At 53.3% G+C, this 19,151-nt stretch overlaps 2 protein-coding genes across 9 annotated transcripts; one reads left to right on the top strand and one right to left on the bottom strand.

Moving 5' to 3' along the window:
• The first annotated feature begins 1,526 nt into the window (after positions 1–1,526).
• Positions 1,527–5,151, top strand: FAM98C (family with sequence similarity 98 member C). Of its 4 annotated transcripts, none has more exons than XM_074369738.1 (8): positions 1,527–1,765; positions 1,872–2,020; positions 2,097–2,234; positions 2,687–2,910; positions 3,047–3,217; positions 3,308–3,424; positions 3,759–3,926; positions 4,808–5,151. In XM_074369738.1, the coding sequence occupies exons 1-8, from the start codon at positions 1,689–1,691 to the stop codon at positions 4,949–4,951; spliced, it is 1,188 nt and encodes a 395-aa protein (XP_074225839.1). In that variant the 5' UTR covers positions 1,527–1,688; the 3' UTR covers positions 4,952–5,151. The 4 variants fall into 4 exon arrangements, with proteins under 4 accessions (XP_074225839.1, XP_074225840.1, XP_074225841.1 ...); XM_074369739.1 differs by having other exon boundaries at positions 1,545–1,765; positions 2,100–2,234; XM_074369740.1 differs by having other exon boundaries at positions 1,556–1,765; positions 3,140–3,217.
• Positions 5,122–18,709, bottom strand: RASGRP4 (RAS guanyl releasing protein 4). 5 transcript variants are annotated; one of them, XM_074369723.1, is made up of 18 exons: positions 18,554–18,709; positions 16,005–16,189; positions 15,477–15,582; positions 15,288–15,350; positions 14,530–14,661; positions 14,265–14,418; positions 12,733–12,906; positions 11,378–11,494; positions 10,329–10,604; positions 9,673–9,735; positions 8,740–8,820; positions 8,556–8,660; positions 8,345–8,463; positions 8,105–8,249; positions 7,268–7,304; positions 7,027–7,161; positions 6,811–6,923; positions 5,122–6,359 (listed from the first exon to the last, which is right to left on the bottom strand). In XM_074369723.1, the coding sequence occupies exons 1-17, from the start codon at positions 18,574–18,576 to the stop codon at positions 6,823–6,825; spliced, it is 2,016 nt and encodes a 671-aa protein (XP_074225824.1). In that variant the 5' UTR covers positions 18,577–18,709; the 3' UTR covers positions 5,122–6,359; positions 6,811–6,822. The 5 variants fall into 5 exon arrangements, 4 of the variants coding, with proteins under 4 accessions (XP_074225824.1, XP_074225825.1, XP_074225826.1 ...); XM_074369724.1 differs by lacking the exon at positions 9,673–9,735; XM_074369725.1 differs by lacking the exon at positions 11,378–11,494.
• Between the last annotated feature and the right edge of the window lie 442 nt (positions 18,710–19,151).

Here is a 19,151-nt window from a genome sequence, read left to right as displayed (position 1 = left end):
GACAGTCATGCAAAGCCCTCAGGGAGGAGTATGCCTGGTAAGCCTGAGGGACTTCAAGGGAGCTGGAGGGGAGGAAGCAGGGAGGACGTTACTGAGGAGATGAAGGCAGAAGGGTGACAGGAAAGATCTGTAGGGGCCTGCAAGCCACTGCATGGACTTTGGTGTTCACCCTGAGTGAGATGGAGCTACAGGAAGGCTCCAAGCAGGGGGTGGGGGATGTGACTTGACTCAGGTGTCCAAAAGTTCCCTCTGGCTGCCTGTGGGGGACAGACACTGGGGTAGGGGGGCATAGAGATAGAGAGGAGGCTGTTGTGATGGTCCAGGGGAGACAGTGGTGCACAGGACCAGGGTGAGAGCAGTTGGGATGGGGAAAGAAGTGGGCAGGATACTAGATCTGTTTTGAAGGTCCAGTCTACCAATTGAGATATGGAGTTTGCTACAAAGAGAGGAGTCAAGGTTATGACTCCAAGGCTTTGGCTTGAGCAATTTTTAATATTTTATTAAGGTTAACAAATGTCCCTCTGAGTACCCAGCCCTGGGGTAGGCAGGACTATGGAGGAACTAGATTAAGGGTAGGCTCTGCCCCTGAGGAGCAAGTTCTGGCCTTTCTTCCCTGAGGCTCTACTCCAAGTCCACTTTTTCACTCTCAGAAGAATTATCTAGAAACTACTGGAGACCAGGATAAAATCAGGAATAGATTAAATGTGAAACAATAATTTTATCAACAGCTACAAAAACAATAGCAATACTATAGGTTAAGTGGTTAGAAGCCTGGACTCTGGAATCATCTGACTTTGAGTCCTGGCACCACCATGCATTCAGTCTGTGACCCACCCTCTCTGAATCTGTTTTCCATAAAATACCTTTCACTCTAAAGATAAGATCCTTATCCCAGTAGCACGCATGAAATGCTCAATATATGTTGCCACTTTAAATTGAGTACCCCTCATTTGTCCTCTAAGCACTTACTACAGGACTCTAATTCTCACAAACAACTGTTAGAGGTAGGTGTTATTATCCTCATAACACAGAAGGGAAGCAATCTGGCAGGGATATAGTGGTGGTGAGTGGTGGAGTCAAAACAAACCCTAACCCTTGCCTCTTAATCATGATCTGTTGCACCTGCTCCCTCTCTCCAAGGTTTAGGGAGGTCCAAAGGGCGCATTATGATCGATAAGGACTAACTTTGTTGTTGTGTGTGTGTGTGTGTGTGTCCCTGACAGAATTCTAACTCTAAGGAGGAAAGGAGGAAACAAGTTTCTAGACTTGGAGCAGAGCTGGGAGAACAATATTCGGTCGAGGGTGCTTTAAGAGCAGAGGGCATCAGAAAGCGGCTGAGGAAGAGGAAACCATAATTGCGTCTTTGTCGCAGCAGTAGAGGCACCCGGTGGTCCGTCGGGACAGCCGGGGTCCTGAACGCCTGCTCTGGGTTTACAGAGTCCGGGGTAAGGGGTGGGGGTGGGGGTGGGGTCCAGACTGGTTACTCTAAGGGCGGTGCTCTAGTACTCCGCAAGGGCGGACCTGGGGACGGGTTCTGCCTCCTTCTATACCAATTGGAACGACGAAGGTCCTTAGCGAGAAAAGGCTGATTGGTCAGTTACGGGGGCCGGGTGCGCACGACGTTCCTGGGGGCGGAGCCTGCCGCCAGCCGGCAGGGGGCGCACGCACGGCGAAGAGGAGACGCTTTCATGGAGGGGGCGGAGGCGGAGGCGGAGGTGGAGGAACGGGAGCGGGCCGCTGTAGCCCGGGACCTGCTGGCCCTGGGGTAAGGGGGGCAGGATGTGGGTAGGGGTGCAGGAAGGGTCAGGTTTGCCCTTAGAAATTCTTACTGCTCTCCTCCACCCCCTCCCGTTGCCTCTGCCCTGCTGCAGGTATGAAGGTTTCCCGGAGATGGCGTCGCCGGGCACCTCGTGCCCCGACTTCAGGGCGCTGTGCGCGCAGCTGGCGGCGGAGCTGGCGACTCTGGGTGTCCTGAAGCGGGAGCGAGAGGAGGGTGCGGAGACGCTGAGCGCCGGCGGTGGTACGCATGGAGCGGGAGGCCGGGAGGGCTGGAGCCGCGAGTGCTGCCGCCGCGCCCTGACGTCTCCCGCCTCCAGCAGGTCCCGGCGCCGAGGAGGAATTCCTACGACAGTTGGCCTGCCTGCTGGGGGAGTTGTACTGTCCGGACCGCGAGCTCTGCGGCGGAGACGGCGCGGTAGCGCTGAGGGGACCCGGCGCACGCTTACGCCTGCTGCGTGAGCCCGGGGCGGGCCGGGATGCGGAAGTGGGCGAGGCTACAACCCCTTGAGAGGGGCGGGCTCGGCTCATTGAGGTGGAGCCAGGGTACCCGAGGGGGCGCGGTCAGAATTTTGAGGCAGGCAAGAGGGCCCGAGGTGGGTAGGGTCAAAATATTGGGGCAGGTTAAGGGCTCTGCGATGGGCGGGATTAGAATTTTGTTGGAGGGTCCTGAAGCTCCCGTGTGTTGGGTTATACGGAACCCGGCAAGTGGTTCAGAAGTGGGCGGGGTTAGAAGTCTGAAGAGGAAGCTGGGTCTCGAAGTGGGTGGAGCTTTTTCTGGAGGCAGAGCCGGGGTTCTAGGTGGCCAGAGCTAGGGGGTGGAAAGTTTTGAAGCCAGTTGAACTTTTTGATCTCGGTAGGTGGGGTGGCAGCCCTCCTTGATTGCACCGCACCTTTCCTCTACTTTTAGGCTTTCTCTGCTCGGAGCTCCAGGCTGCCCGCCTCCTGCGCCTGCGCCTGCACCCTCGGCTGGATCCCAGCCCAGAGCCATCTGGTGGGGAGGGGGGAGAGAAGGGGGCAGAGGAAGGAGCTGGCATGGTCCAGGAATTGGTCCTTACTCTCCAAGCCCTGGGGCTGTCCAGACCCACGCCGGGGACCCTTGCTAGCCAGCTCCTGCGGGAGTTGCATGCTAAGGTAGAGAGCTGGAGTCCCCTCCGCATCCGGGACACCCTGGGTAAGGGGAGAGCCCCTTCTCCAAAAATGGCTCGGGGAGGAGTGCGCCAGCCACTGTTGTTTTCTAGAACTGCAACCACCATTCTTGATTCCATAGCCGGGGTCCTCAGGGTCGTGGGAAACTGGGATCCACGGAGAAATCCATCCGATTTCTGCCCAGTCAGCCCCAGCCTCCTCCTTCTCCCATCAGATCTCGGAGCTGCTGCCTTCCCTACCCCCAGGGTCCCTGCAGCCCCTCCTAAGCTACCCGCTGGACGCACCCAGATGGGTAAGATTGTATGGCTGTATAGGAAAAATGTTCTCATCCAGAGATGGGAGCGAGGGGGACCCTTGGCATGACTGAGCTCTTTTTCCCCAGGAAGCGTTGGAGTCTCTGTCCCAAGGCTTGCGAGATCAGTACTGCTGCCGCCGCCGCCTCCTCCTTAAACGCCTGGACCTCACAACATCTGCTTTCCACTGGAGTGATCGGGCAGAGGTGTGGGCATAAGACCTTGGCAGAAGCAGGGTGACCCAGCTGTGGAGGCTACAGCTGCAGGGAGGAGGGATGAGGGCCAGGAATATGACCCTCTTAGTTTCTGAGACCCAGGACATTTTAGAATCTTGTGAGGTTTGGGTTCTGGAATCTCAGGGCCCCCAGAGCATTCTAGAATCTAGAGGCCCAGGATATTCTAGAATTCCCAGGTCTGAGCTGGGAGTGTATTTAGAGCTTCCCTGAGAAGCGAAGAGATGTTTCAAGATTAAAGATCTCACTTGGGGAGGCTCTTGGGTACCTTATCCATGCCCAGCCCTATCCCCCCCCCCCCCCCCAGGCCCAAGGAGAGGCCATGAAAGCAGTGCTGTTCCCAATTCGAGAGGCTCTGACCCCAGAATCGGATGTCTCCATCTCACACGTCCTGGCTGCCCGAGCTGACCTGTCTCGCCTTGTCCCAGCCACCAGCAAGACTGCCCGCCAAGGGACCTGCTGTGCTATCAACAAGGTGAGCACCTGGGGCTGGGGAAGGGCCTCAACAGCCTTGGCCTTCATACTGGCTTTTCAGCCTCTGCCCTGGCTGAGCCTGGTCCTCTCCTGCCTGGATTCCTGCTCTAGCCTTCTGCTTGGGTTCCTCACCTCTGGACTCACTGCCTCTGATCTGCCCTCTCCACATGGCAGTTAGAAGAACATTTTTAACTCAAAAATCTAACTGTGTCCCTCCCTATCTCAGAAGCTCCCCCATGCCTTCAAAACAAAGTCCACCTATTTACTGAGCCCCTGCCCACCTCTCCAGCTTTGGCTTAAAATCCTTCCCCACCACCTCACCCTGTCTGTGGTACTGTGGTACTGGGTTTTAACCATTTTAAAAGCAAAACTACCCTCTGTTTAAATGATTACATATTTAGGCTCATACCTCTCTCTTTAAATAGTCTTATACATACTTGAATGACTCTTAGGGCATAAAGTTTAGGACAGCAAAGAGTGAAGCAAAATTTAAGTTAAGAAAAAAAGTTACTTGCTTTCAGGAAATATAGTAAGTAGTATTAGAGGTGATGCACAAGTGACGGATATTTAGAAAAAATACTGGTTTGCTGGAAATGTCATATAAAGCCAAAATAAGAAATAGAAGTTGAGATGTCCTCCTTCATGTTGGTGGGGACGTGGACCTCTACCATCACTTTCTCCTTTATTTCCCTCTTTCTGAGCTCTAGTTGGAAAGGGCCAGGCCTATATCTCCCACCAATCCAGCCCCCTGCCCCCTGCCACTGTACCAATATAGTTAACATCTTCCCTTCCTTTTTCAATCTCATGCTGTTCCCTTGGCTCTCTGGCTCCCTTGTCCAAGACATTTTTTTTCTCTGAAATTCAAGTCTAATCAACTCTCAGGTGCTTATGGGCAGCGTGCCAGACCGGGGGGGCCGCCCAAATGAGCTGGAGCCCCCCATGCCCAGCTGGCAGAGCAGAAGAGAGGACGGAGGCGGGCGGAAGGCAGGCCGCCAGTGCTGGGGCCGCAAGAAGAAGAAGAAGTAAAGGGGGACTGGTGGTTGGGGGAGGGATCCTCTGTGAGATGCTGACATTGATAATCTCTAAGGAGTCACTCTGAGGGTTTCTCTTGGCACTTGGCACCCGGGCCCCCTATCCCCTGTTCCTGAGGCCCCCAGTGTCGTTCCCCCATCTACCATTCAACACCAGGCACCACGTTCTCTGGAAAATAAATTTAATTTACAACAGCCCTCAGAACTCTGTGTGTAGGGGCCAGATCAGGGATGCTTGGGTTTGAGAAGGGGTAGGGGGTCTCTGTCCTCTGGGTCTGAACAGGCCCCCGCTGCTCTGGCCCCTATAGTCCTTTGCTCTTCAGCAACACCTTTCCCTCCCCGTGGGCATGCAGGCACTGGATAGACATCAGTCAGGTACATACCACATGCCAGCCCTGTTCTGGATTGGGGATACAGATGATAAATCCCCCTGGTCTTCTGGAGCTAACATTGCTGGTGAGGAAGGCAGACAAGTAAGTATAGTTTGTCAGATGGGGAAAGGGCTTTAGAGAAAAATAAAGGAGGAAGGCTGGATAGGGACCCTAGGGGGACTACAACTTGAAGTGTGATCAGGGAAGTCCTCACTGAAAAGGTGGCCCTTGAGCTAAGTCCCAAAGAGCCAGGTGGACCTCTGAGGGAGAGTCTTCCAGGTAGAGGGGTTGGCCAGTGCAAAGGCCCTGAGGTAGGAGTATTTTTGGCATGATCCGGGGCCATCAGAGGCCAGTGTAGGTGAAGCAGGATGAATGAGGGGGTGAGTGGTGGGAGGGGAGGTTGGAGAAGTGATGGAGGAGGGTTGTGTTCTTACTCAGGTATCTGCAGGCTCCCTCCCTGGTCCATCCAGCCTTCTCTCCCATCTGGAACCTCAGAGTTTGGAACTCTGCCCCCCCCCCCCGTCCCCTCCTGCTCCTGACCTATGCTGACCATCAGTGTAACATATTGGACAGGAGCTTCTCTTTTTGAGGCAGACAGAAGACCTGGGCGTGAGTCCTGCCTCCAACACTTAGGGGTTCTGCTCCCTTGGGTGAGCAGTTTAACCTCACTGGGCCTGTTTCCTCATCTGTAAAATGGAGATTTAAGGAATTGGTGAGGTGATGCCTAAGTAAACGTATCCAACATGGAGCTGCACAGATAGTAAGTGCAAGAAAAGGGAGTAGGATTAATAGCCACTCTGATGCAAAAGAAGAAAATAACTCTCTTTTGGAGTAAGAGATGACGGGTGCTTCAGCAAAGACAGCGTGGATGGGAAGGAGGCAGTGCCTTTGGGGGTTCTGCTGGAGGCCAAATAATAGGACTTGAAACTGACTCTGGGGGAGGGAGTGGGGGCGAGGAGGAGACCAAGGCGACATCTAGGAATTCAGCTTGGAGGACTGGGTGGGTGGTGGGGCCGTTGCTGGGAGGGGAACCTGGAAGGAAGAAGACATTGGGGGATGCGGGGAGTGTCCGATGTCCAGGAGTCTCACCCAGACTTGTTAAAGTGGATGGATGAATGTCCCCTGTGGATTTTTTTAAACTCAATCTGAGAGTCCCCACTTTTGAATAGCGGAATTTATTCCACTATTTACTATATTCCTGATACATTTGGCCTAATTCTTGCCATCTTGTAGTTTTCTTTTTTTCTTCCTAAAATCCCTTTTCTGTTCTACTACTGGTTACATCTTCCCCCCAACATATTGAAATTTCTATTTTTCCATCAACATTAAAAATGAACCAGTATCTATACTGTCTGACCCAAGCAACTGAGGACTCTTGCATATTTTAACTTTCCTGTGCTGCCCCAAATCTGTCTGGGTTCCCCCAGGCAAATGGGCTGGTCTCCCTGTATTCATTTGAGGGTAGGGGGCAGTTCCTCCTCACCGTCTCTGGTTCTCAGGAAGGATGGGGGTGCTTGATCTGGGTCCAGTCATGGCGAACGTTGCATGTAGTCCCAGGTTCCAGAGATAGTGTGTAGGAGAGATTGTCCTCAGAGCCTGTTTGTGGGGATGTGGGGATGAGAGAAAGGGCCTCATGATCTTGAAATTAACCTCCATCCAACAGGCCCCCTTCCCAGGACTGCTATACCCTGGGTCTTACCACAGCTGGCGTGGGGCACTGGTGTGGGTGGGACAGGTGCTCCTGGAGGGCTCCCATCGCCCTTGGCCCCTGGCCTCTTCTTACACTTCACCTTCACTTGGTCTCTGCAGTGTTTGTGGCAACACAGCCCACAGTCTGGGGGAAATTCTGCAGTCAGTGCCGGAGACCCAGTCTGTGACCCCTGTTCTTCCAGCTTGTGGGTCCTGGATTCCCCACCCTCCCCCAACAATGCCCCACTTACCCTGACAGCGGTAGCCTTGCTTGGTGACACCCCAGAGCTGGGAAGAGACAGCAGAATAGGTTACCTAGGCTGGAGGAGGTGGGGCTGGGGTTGGGGTGGGGTTGCAGGCTGTCTGAAAGTGTGGAAACCATTCAGGTTTTGGAAATTGTCAAGGCTAGAGGCTTATGTGGGATCTGGGAGATTAGAGGAATTTGGAGGTTATCTCAAGTTTGGAGAAGTCATCTACAATATTAGAAATGGGCAAGATTGGAATAAATAAAACATACATTCTATGGGCAGGGATTACATTTTCTGTTTCCTGCTGTGCTTCCCGAGCCTAGAACTGTGCCTGGCCCACAGGAGATGCTCAGTCTATATTCATGAATGAAAAAGTGAGTCTGGGAAGTAATCCAAGGTTTGTGAATTAGTCTTGGTTTGACATTGAGAGATTTGTCCATTATTCTATTCTAGAGTTTGAGGAGACCTTGAATTGGCAAATTATTCAGGGTCTGAATTATCTGGGGTCTAGAGACTTGGAGATTGATTCTGTCTGGAGATAATGTACCCAGGTTTGCAGATTATCCAGGGTTTGGCACTTATCCAGGATGGAGACTGGGCTTTGGGCATTATCTGGACTTCAGAATTATCCAGGATGTAGGGAATAGCCAGTGTTTAGGGTTCCTGTGAAATGGGGGCATTCTTTGAGGCTGGAGGATCTTCTGGGATTTGGGAATTATCTGGGACTTGGGGACTACAAGCACTCCAGGGCAGGGCTGGTTTTCTGAGCCCAGGCTGTGAGGAGTTAGGACGCTCCAGGGGGAGATGGGCCCTTGGGGTGATGGCAGGCAGAGTGCTCACGAAGCCACTGCAGCTGACACAGAAGGCGGGCTTGCGGAAGTTGACCTCCTGGAAGGCATGCAGGAAGTCCAGGCCCAGCTTGGAGCAGATGGCGCTGGCCTGGAGCAGGTACTCTGTCACCTCCGCTCGGCTGAAGGAGCCACTCCTGGGGGAGAGATGGAGCTTCAGCAGGACTGGCCTCTTTCTCCCGGCAACCCCAGTGCCTTGTCTTAAGGGAACCCAGGAGTCAGGGGCACCTACCCCTGGCGGAGGGGTGGGTGAAGCCCATGGCAGGCGAAGGGGAAGTTGCCTGAGAGTCGCTCAAAGTCCTCCTGAGAGATGGTGCCTCGGCCTTCAGGGTCATAATTCTTGAACACGGACTTCGGAGGTGCATGGGAGGGGAAAGTAAAGCCAAGTCAGGGTCCCAACGGTCTGTCTGAGATCCCTCCTTGGGCCCAGGGCTCCTCCTCACCTCCACCAGCTTCTCCACATGCTGACCTAGAGTGACCCTGTCGGGCTTGGGTGTCACGCCAGGGGCCCACTCCACCACCAGGTGCGTCTTGAAGGGGGAGTGTGGCTGGGGCAGGGACACAGGGGCACAGTTAGTCAGTGCAGAGGCTTGGACTGGAGGCCTCAGGTCAGGGGTGGGCTCTCACCAGACTCTTGGGATAGCGGGGCTCCCGGAGGTAGGAAAGCTCATAGATCTTGTCCTCTGTGTAGAAGAGATCCAGGGAAAGCTGTGGGCAGGCGGGTTGTTACATCCCGGCTCCATCCTCCTACCTACAGCCTGTGCCTGCCTGGACACCCACTCTCATCCTCCTCCCAAAGCCCCTCTTCTCTGGGACCCCTAGGGTCCTCTTTCCCACTGAGCCCCCATTCATTCTCCACACTTCTGGTCCCCTAGTCCAGAAATGCCGTTTTCTCACTGAGGCTTTTTTGATCCTATTTAAAATCGCACCCCCCCCCCCGTCACTTTCTACGCCTGTTTCTGCTTTAATTTTCCCTACAGCACTTATTATCTAAAAGACCATATGATTTACTTTTCTTTGTTCATTGGCTATCTGCCCCACTAGGAAGTCAGCCCCACGAGAGCAGCAATTTTTTCTGATGTGCTCACTGCTGTGAGCCTAAATGCCTCAAGGAGCGCCTGGCTCCCAGCAAGTGCTCAGTAAATATTTGGGCTGATGGCCATTTAGAGTCAGCAAGGCCAAGCACCTTAGGCATCAATCAGCTCGGGGCAGGGTCAGCTTCATGGGCAGGCCCCACACTCAGAAGGGCCCTGACTTCATTTATAGCCCTGCTGTCACCATTTTGAAATTCTAACTTTCAAACAAGGAGCCCCACATTTTCAGTTTGCAACTGATCCTGTTTTAGGATCTGAAAATCAGCTTTTCAGTCTTAGATTACATGGACTGCAGAATCCAGTGTCTCTCAATTTATAGCTCCTCAGAATGGAAAAAAAATATGTAAAATAAAATACAGCCAGAATTCCACACTCCCAGTCTTAGAACATAGTGTGGTGGTTAACACAGGCTAACATTCATGGTCTGAAACTGGCCTGCTGTGGGACAGAGGGCAAGTGACCTTACCTCCGTGGGCCTCAGTTTTCCAATCTGTAGAATGGGTACGATAAGGTTCCCCTCGTCATAGGGCTGCGAGGATGGAATGAAGTGCTCTGTGGGGACTGTTTAACATGATGCCTAGCACATAGTAAGTGATCAATAATTGTTATTAGCTTTTTGCTTAGATTCCTGGATATGTTAAAGGTTGGAATTTTGGATTAGTCACATAAGAAGCTCAGAACTTTGAGTTCAGGAGTGCGAAAGCTAGAAGCAATTCTGGAGCTCAGATCAATGGATACTTGAGTTGCTGGGGAAGTGGGGGAAAATGCATCACTTATATAGAGCTCACTGTGTTCCAGATACTATTTTAGGTACTTTATATGAATTATATTATATGAGTTATATTTGTATTAATTATATCATTGATTCTTTTCAACCACTCTCTGAAGTGGGTCCTTTTAGTGTTCCCATTTTGCGGTTAAGGAAACTGAGACTGACGAGTTAAGTGACTTGCCCAAGGCCACAAAGGGAAAAAAAAAAAAACCCGACAGTTAGAAGTTCTAGCTTCAAAGCCCATGCATTCCAGTGCTGTTATACTACTCTGTCCTGGCCCTGCAGATCCTCACCCACCCAGGACTCTAAATCTCAGTACCCTGCAGCCTGGGCAGCTCAGGGCAGCTCACCGTGAGCAGATGCAGCAGGTCCTCGTTGGCACTGCAGGGGGGCTGTTGCCTCTGGAGGGCTGCCAGCTCCTGCAGCCTCAAGTAGAGGCTGTTGAGCTTCAGAAGGTGCAGGCGGCCGTCAGGCAACCTGTCTGGATGTGCCTCGTGCAGGGACACCAGGTCCTTGAGGTGCACACCCAGTAGAGGCAGCCGGAAGCCCGTGCAGCCAGCCCAGGTGCGGCGGTAACAGGCGTAGTTGTTGCGGGAGGCAAGGAGCTCAGTCAGCTCGAGCAGGGCCTGTGTGGGAGAGGCGCATTACAGTAAGGGGCCATGTAATGGGGAAGCCAGTTTTTCCCCTAGTTCTCTGCAGGGGAGCATCCCAGCAACCTCCTGTGTGGGCTCCAGACCCCCAGGGCCCAATGGCATTTTGGATACCTCCCAGATCCCCTCCAGAGTCCCACGTTGGCTTCAGTATCTCCCTAGACTGCTCTTCCTCTTGGGCCCCCATCTGAGAAAGGCCTCACTATGTTCCATTTCCCAAGCTAGAGTGACTTTTTCAAAAACCCCAGTCTGATCAGGGGTGCTGTCATTATTCCCAAAGCTTTCCCCATTGCCCTCTGGATAAAGCCCAGACACCTTAGTTCAGCTTGCAGAAGGCTCAACAGGATTTCCCCTGGACATCTCCAGCCTAATATCTTGCCACATCCTGACCTCAGCTGCACACCAGACTCCTGAATGACTTACTCTCCCTAGACCCTTTCAGGACACCTCCAATCCATGCTCCTCCCATGGGTGGCCCAAATGTCAGTGCCCCTGGGGGCATCATCTCACTCCCCACCTGGACTGCAAGTTCTCTGCTAACATCTGCTAGCATTTCTCCTGTCTCCCTCCACTCCTGCTCAGGATCAGACACTGAGCGTAGAGGGGTCAGCACCATGCCAGATTTGGAGGAGCCAGGTCTCCAGGTGGCTCCAGGGCCCCTGAGAAGGGATGGAGGGGATTGGGGAGACGTATGGAGGTTCAGGATAATTGACTGCTGGAACTTTGGGGAGGGCGCAGTGGGGTTTCACCTTGGTGCTGTCAGGGCTCAGGTGGGCGTGGGAGTCCTTGAGTCTGGAGATGGCACTGTGACATAGGCCCCCAGTGACTGCCATCAGCGTGTTGAAATTCTGCAGCTGGTGGAGCCTCTAGAAAGGGAGGGTGATGCAGAGGTGGTGGGTATCATGTGGAGGACAGGCAATGTGGAGGTTCAAATGACAGCATCCCTGTTGAGTTGGGGTCTCAGGCATGTGTGGGGGTGGCCCAATGTAGGCATTCGACAGGTGAGATGTATCAGGCAGGAGTGGGCTAAAGGCAGGTATGTGGGCATTTCATGGAGGGTCAGGCAGGTGATAGACTAATGTGAGGCTGGATAACAGTAGGGGGAGTCAGGTCAGTATGGGGAGTTGGACAGGTTTGGGGACTGACAGTTCTGTGTTAGACAGCTGTGGAGGATTCAGACAGATATCAGTGTGTCAGGCACCTGGGGGGGGGGGGGTGAGGTGGGGGTGTCCCTGCTCTGAGACTCAGACAGGTAAGGGAGACAAGAAGGCTTGGGCTCTGGGCAGGAGTTGGGAACCGGGCGGAGGTGAATGGGTCCAGAGTGATATAGAGGGGTCAGGCGTACATGAGAGACAGTTGTGGGGTCAGGCTGTCATCAGGGGCGATAGCCTCACTTTCCCTTTTCTCAAGTTTGAAGGGTGGAGGCCGCTGAGGGGAAAAGGTGGGGCCAGAGAAGGGTGGAAGATGCTCAGATCTAGGAGACTCCGAGCAGACGCCAGAAGCCCCTGGTGTAAAAGGTCGGGCAGGGGAAGCAAGGCAATGGAAAGCGCCAAAGGAAGGGCGTGGTCTGTGAGGAAGTACGCTAAGGGGCGTGGCCACTCTGGGGGAAGGAGGGCTTCCCTTTTCTCCAGAAGGAGGGGAACATATCTCGAAGGGAGGGGTAAGGGAGGGGAGGGGTCAGAGGAGACCTGAAGTGATAGGGACGGCTGGGGCCTAGGGACCCTGGTAGGGCATAACGCAAAGGTGGGGGTATGAAAGGGCCTCTTCCTTTACTGCCCTGGAGATGGAATATTCGGGCACAGGGCTTAGGTACGGGGCCAGGAGGAACGTCGTCTAGGACCAAGGGGTGGGACCAGGGCGGTTTTGACGTGATGAAATAAGGCCATGGAAGAAGTGTCGTCACAGTCCCGGGTTAGAACCGCTGGACTGAGTCCTCGGGGACCCGGGCAGGTGAGGCGTGATGCGAGAGGGCGGGGCCAGGAGGTAGTGACGTCACTTCCGGGAAGCTCAGGCGCGGCAGGAGAGCGCAGGGTCAAGGTCAGCTTCTCCCAGCCTGGTTGGGCGAGTGCTCAGAGAGCGAGCCGAGCTTTGGGGCAGGTCTCACCTGTGCCACGTGGATGAACTTCTCCAGCACCTGAGCGCGCTGTGCGGGCCCGGGACGGCTCAGCACCATGACCTGCACCCAGCGGGACACGCTGTTGCTGAGACCTACGGATCCCTCCAGGGCCGGACAACCCCGCACGGAACCCTGCAAAACGTAGCCCCGCAGGTCCTGGGGCTGGGGGTGAGGTGGGCTTTAGGGTGGGTCGTGGCGCTCAGGTCCTGGCCCCCACACGCCCATCTCCCAAGCAGTCACGACCTCTGACGGCTTAGCCTGGCTGTCACATGTCTCTGACGTCACCATGTCCCTCTCCCATCTGAGGAGAAATGGTTGAAGAAACCCGGGCACTAATCTGAGCCCTTTGTCATATCCTGACAACAACTCTATGAAGTGAATACTATATTATTACCATTTTAGAAATGAGGTCGTTGAAGTACAGAGAGGCCAAATAATTTCCCCAGGGTCACACAGGCCTGAGTCAGGGTAGGAACCCAGTCTGTTGCTCTTAGCTGTATACCTGACTGTATACAGTCAGCAAAGGGAGGGGCAGTGAAGAGGACAAGAAACCAACTCCTATTTGTTCTGCTCAAGGGGTCAACATTCCATACCCACATCCACTGCACTCTGTGTGTGTGTGTGTGTGTGTGTACAATTGGGAAATTTTCACATTAAGGAACCAGATGGGGGGCGGAGGGTGGGAAGGGATAGACTGGGATTTCAAAATTGTAGGATAGATAAACAAGATTATACTGTATAGCACAGGGAGATATACCCAAAATGTTATGGTAGCTCACAGAGAAAAAAATGTGACAATGAGTGTGTATATGTCCATGTATGACTGAAAAATTGTGCTGAACACTGGAATTTGACACAACATTGTAAAATGATTATAAATCAATAAAAATGTTAATAAAAAAAAAAAGGAACCAGATCCCCAACAGCCCTCAAAATAATTATGGCAAGATGGCAATTGCTAAACACATATAGGTTGAAGCATTTGAAATTAAGATTTGGGAAATATGGCAAAATATCACAGTTTCAAATGGTGCAACTAGATCATATTTACTCTGGACCAGGCACTGATCCTATGAGGCAGGAGCTAAATCTCCTTTTTGTAGATAACAGAGCTGAGGCACAGTGAATTTCAATGCTTCTCAAATAAATGAATAATAATAAAATATTTTGAGCACTACTATGTGCCAGGCACTGTGATAAGCATTTTTACTTGGGCATATTAATTTAATTCCCCCAACCACCCAATGAAGTATTTGACCTCCTTTTTACAAATGAGAAAACTGCGCCCCAGAGAGGTTGAGAAACTAGTTCAAAGTTACACAGATAGGAAGGGGCTGATGGGATTTGAACCCAGGGGCTCTGTGCTCAGCCAGCCTAACTCTTTTTCCTGGACCCTCTAGCACCCAAGTTTGAGAGTTTGTGATCCCTGCCCAGGCCAGGGTCCTCTCAGTCTGGCCTGGCCCCAGCCAGGTTCCAGCCCACCCCAAGCCCTCCCCAGCATAGAGGAGAGGGGTCCTTACCGTGATAGCCTGGAAGGACCGGAACTCCAGGTAAGTGAGGTGCTCTGCCAGTTCCCCCGTCTCCAGGTGATCAAAAAGCAAGGACACTTTGCGCTTTTTGCCCAGGCCTGGGCTGCTCACAGGGGGTGGGGGGCCAGGGCCACCCGGGCTCAGCCTAGGGGTCAGGAGGGGCAGGGTATTGAAGGGGCTCCGGGTGGAGGGTGAGGGGGTGTGGAGGGAGGAGGCAGAGTTGGGGTGGGGAGGGAAGGAGAAGGGGCTGACTCACAGGTTAGAGAAGTCTCCCAGGATCCTCTGGGCTGAGTTGCCCTCCTGCTCCACGGTGGCCCAGAAGCGACCTATGACCTCTTCTAACTGGGGCTCCTGGTGCACCGTCTCAGGGTGTTGGGTCAGCCAGTACCTGACGGAGGTTTAGAGATGATGGAATGAGGCTGGGGGTGTGGCGGTTCTCTGAAAGGGGTCTCTTGGGCTGAGGGGTCTCTAGGTGCTGGGCAAGGGGGTCTCTAACTGTGAGCAGGGGTTTCTTTGAAAGTCCAGAGTTCAGACAGAAGGGAGAGTCTCTGGGAGTAGGACTGGGGGCCTCTTAACACAGGCTGAAGGATCTGTGGAAGATAGACTGGGGGGTCTCTTGGAAGTGGGGTGCCTAGGGAGCTGGCTAGTGGGTGGTCTCAGGAATTAGATTGGGGGCCTTTGTGGGTGGGATTTGTGGGGAACAGGGTGAGGGGTCTTAGAAGCTAAGCTGAGGTATATGGGAAGTGAGGGTCTTAGGGATCAGAGCTGGAGGTCTCAGCGTACCAGCTGGAAGAGAGCCCAGAGGATCTGTCAGGGGTCTCTAAGATGTGAGGGTTCTAAGGAGACTGGGAGAGTTTTAGGAACCAACCCAGGTGGGTATGAGAAGTAGGATTTGGGGGAGCATGGCTGGGTAGGTCTGTAGGGAACTGGGCTGGAGTCTCTGGGAAGTGTTTTTCGGGGGGCAGTAGGGTGAGGCTCTTGGGTCATGGAGTGGAGGTTTTGACCCAGCCTTACCGGACCAGGTGACAGATCTGCAGCCTCCTCAGCTCCTGCGTGTTCCCTGTGGCCTCCTGGTACTTGAGTTCTGGTCAAGGCTCTGTTATCCAGCATCCCAGACCTGCTGGCTCCCCTGTCCCCATCTCCCAGGCTCCCACATCTCTGCCTTCCACCCTCTACCCCCTGCTTATGGCCCCAGGAGGATATAAGGTCAGCAGACGGGCAGCAAGATGGGCAGAAGGCAGTACCCAGCTGTGCATGGCCAGTACCATGTTGAGAATGTGGTCCCCGCGGCGCAGGCTGCCAGCTGAGTCTGAGGGCAGGAGAAGGGGACTGTGTGTCAGAATGGCCCCTAAGCAATGGACTGCATAGCTTTCAGAGCCAGGTGGACCACCTCGTTCAAACCCCAGCTCCACCAGTGACTCCCTGCATGAACTTGGGCCAACAAATTGACTCCTTGTGCCTCAGTTTCCTTGTGAATAGTGTGTGTGCATGGACCAGCATTATGCCTGGCAAGTCATATTGAAGATGGAAATAGCATCAGACTTCCTCCCCCACCCACAGCTCAGGAAAAAGAAATGCAGGTGTCTCTCTTATTCCTAATGTAGTGATTGAGATTCATTCCACACACTCCTGCTCCCATTTTATACCCCTCCCCCCAAATTGAGACGTGAAGGGAGGTGGGTACTTGGCCCAAGCTTACCATTGCAGAGGCCAGCCAAGGAGGACACTCACCAAAGGACTGAATGCATTTCTCCAGCAGCTCATCTTCACTGCAGCCGCCCTCATTCAGCACGCCCAGAGCCATGGAAGCCATGACCTTGCTGATTTCCCGGGGGCTGGGGCATGTCTTGTGGCGGCGGGCTTGTCGGGCCCGTCCCCTCCCCCCTATCTTCTCTGGGCATTCCTGGTGGGACTTCCTGTGGGCACATCCCCCAGGGAATCATGGGAGCCCCTTCCTTTGGGCAGACCCCCAGAATTCTTCATGACCCCAAAGCCCCAAAGCTTCGTGGGAGAAACTTCCTAAAGGTAAGGTCCTAGGGTTAGTCCTGACCGACCCTGGATTCAGGAGAGAAAACCCCAGGAATATTCCAGATCATTCCAGTCTTCTCCTACAAGTAAACTCCAAGGGTTACTCCTGCCCTTTTCAGGGAATCAGGGGACAGTACCCTCAATACCTAATTGACAGCCCCCCAACCAGGGAATCATGGGAGATGACCCCCAGGACTACTAAGGTCCCTTCAGGGAATCATAAGAACTCCCTCCTCCAGGCATTGCCCTCCAAGTCCCCTTGACTGTATGGTCCCAAGGCATCATGGGAGACGGGTTACTCCCGACCTCCAAGGGAATCATGGGAGAAGACCCCAGAATCATTCTTGTCCTCCCAGGAGGAATCATGGGTGGTTCTGCATTCAGGGACACTCCTCAGAATACCCCTTTGCTCTCCAACACCTACCCCCTCCTCCCCCAGCCCTCATGAGAGAAGCAGACCCCTGAGATTCCATCTCTCCCTCCCCCACCTTGACCCTGACTAAGCTGACAGACCCCTCCCACAAGTCAGCCTTTCAGCAGGACCCATGTCTCAGCCGTAAGCCTGGTCTCTAGATTTGGAGCCTGGAGAGAAGATACGGGTGTAACGTGGCCTCAGCAAGGCTCTTCAGAGCTGGGCGGGTCCCTGGGGCTGAGGCAGCTTCAAGGAAAGTTTAAAAATAACCCTTACTCTGTCTTGTGCCTGCCCGAGGCTCCTGTTCCAGTTGGGGAAAGAGGGTAATAGAAAGACAGGGATGATGGAGGAAGAAGGGAGCAAAATCCAGTCAGAATGGCCCTGGCTTCCACAAGAGTCAGACAAAACCGAGTTGGAGACACTTATGCTGGCTGTGTGACTTTGTGTTAATCACAACATTTCTCTGGACCTCAGTTTCCTTGTATGAAAAATGAGAGTCATCCTTGGACCTTCCCCAGGAATTTATTATGAACATTCAATGCCTTGCTCTTCAAAAGTGCTAAATAAGGGATTTAATTTGCTTAGGCTGTTAAGTGGCCAGAGGTGGGAAAGTTAAACTTGAGGTGCAGAGAGAGAATGTGATAGAGTGAACTAGAAGCCAGGCTGGAGGCATGGGGGTGAGTCCTCATAACAAGGCATTGCCATGTCCCTGGCACATCCTAAAAGCTTAGTAAATCAGTATTCTTATTTCTATTTTTTTTTCCAGTAAATCAGTATTGAATGTTGCCAAGTAACAGCTGGCATTCATTGAGCGCTGACTGTTTACCAGGCAGACGGCTGAGCACCTGTGTAGATCAGTGGTTCTCAAAGCAGGGTCTCCAACCAATACCAAGGGCATCACCCTGGAACCTGATATAAATACAAAATCTCAGGCTCCACCCCAGACCTACAGAATCAGAAACGTTGGAGGTGAGCCCAGCAGCCTGTGTTTTACAAGCCCTCCAAGTGGTTCTGATGTTTGCTCACACTTGAGAAGTAGAGGTCTAGACTGTACCACTGGGACTTATGTGCTCCACCAAGGAGGGGTTATGATCATTCTATTGACAGAAGAAACTGAGGCACAGAGCAGTTAAGTGACTTAACTAAGTTTACACAGCTGGAAAATGAGGCAATCAGGTCTCCACCGCTAAACTCCTGGACATGATGGGTATGGGACCCTTTGCTCATCAGAGATCCTGGGGGTGGGCAGAAGGGCTGCCCAGGCTAGGAATCCAGCCACCATCACCCCTGTGAGGACAGGAGGGCAAGCTTGTGCAGGTGATAGGGAAGCCTATTCTAGAACCTGCTGGCATAGCCAGCTGCTAGGATCTTACCTGAGGACTGTCTGCCCAGGAGTAGTTTAAGAGGCGAGGGAGCCGCCTTGCCCTGTGTCACTCTCCCCTCCCCCCGGGCAGGGCCCTGCAGGAGTCTGGAGTTTCCAGTCCAGGGGACAGCAAGTGACTGTGATAGGGAACCAAGAGGACCCCAGGAAGGACAGAGACCCCAGCCTAGAGAGTTAGGATGAGGCGAGGGGTCGGGGGGTGGCACAAGGAGAATGGGATCAGAGCAGCTCCAGCTCCAGAGATAGTGAGGATAAGACACACCCCATGCAGACAGCCCCAGCCCTAGCTGGCTCTGGACCCCTTGAAGCATCTTTCCACCTGGCACCCCCTGCTCCTGCTGCTGCTCCAGAGTGTAGCGGGACACCTTACACGCTGGTTAGTACCTCCCAAATCTTCCCATGCAGCCAGAGACCCCGGGGCTTGGGACGCTCCTGGTCCTTTGGGGAGGGTCCTCTCACCTCTTGCTGTCTTTCCGGTTCATGCTTCCTCGGGGTTGGCAGGGAGGGGGTCTTGCAAGAGTGTGGCTCAGCTCCTCCCCCTTCACCAATGCTCCAGCTTCAAAGCCCCTCGGGAGCTGGGGCCTCCTCGGCGCTTGGGAAGGAAAGAGGAACTGCCCCTCCCCACCCAGCCCCAGGCCAGGGGGAAGGAAGAGGCTGGGGAGAGACCAAAGGTCCCCCTCCCCCCACATGGGGATCCCTTCAGGCTGAGGTTTCCGGTGCTGCCGGCCCCCACCCCCAATCAGCCAGCGGGCTCTCTATCTCCCCCATCTTTCTGTCTCTAGACCCATGATTCTCGATTCTGTCACTCATACTTAAATAAAAGCAGGTTTTTGCAAAAAGTATGCCTAATATGACACATTTATGTAAACACACTCAAAAGAAAAGTCCAAACTTCTGTGAGGACAGAGTTATAAATAATAATACACAAAGATTTGATTGGAAAGTCACAAGACCTAGTCTTTTGTATATTTCTTCTTGTGTTTCTTTCATTTCTAGCTTAGTTTTAATACCACTTGTACCGCAGAAAACATTTTCACTTTATTACTTTCATTGTAAC

Source organism: Camelus bactrianus, chromosome 9 (genome assembly GCF_048773025.1).
Source record: "Camelus bactrianus isolate YW-2024 breed Bactrian camel chromosome 9, ASM4877302v1, whole genome shotgun sequence".
NCBI lineage: Eukaryota > Metazoa > Chordata > Mammalia > Artiodactyla > Camelidae > Camelus > Camelus bactrianus.
The sequence above is the reverse complement of the archived record's forward strand: the minus strand, read 5'-3'. Positions and strand labels throughout refer to the sequence as shown.

What these genes read in the sequence shown, in the direction of transcription:
- FAM98C (XM_074369738.1), top strand. Translation starts at nt 1,689, where the DNA reads ATGGAGGGGGCGGAGGCGGAGGCGGAGGTGGAGGAACGGGAGCGGGCC. An exon ending in CGCACGCTTACGCCTGCTGC is followed by an intron (nt 2,235 to 2,686) that starts GTGAGCCCGGGG and finishes CTCTACTTTTAG; the next exon opens with GCTTTCTCTGCTCGGAGCTC. An exon ending in CCTGCTGTGCTATCAACAAG is followed by an intron (nt 3,927 to 4,807) that starts GTGAGCACCTGG and finishes ATCAACTCTCAG; the next exon opens with GTGCTTATGGGCAGCGTGCC.
- RASGRP4 (XM_074369723.1), bottom strand. Translation starts at nt 18,576, where the DNA reads ATGAACCGGAAAGACAGCAAGAG. An exon ending in TGAGCCCTGACAGCACCAAG is followed by an intron (nt 10,605 to 11,377) that starts GTGAAACCCCAC and finishes TCTCCCACACAG; the next exon opens with GCCCTGCTCGAGCTGACTGA. An exon ending in CACCCACCCCTCCGCCAGGG is followed by an intron (nt 8,250 to 8,344) that starts GTAGGTGCCCCT and finishes TCTCTCCCCCAG; the next exon opens with GAGTGGCTCCTTCAGCCGAG.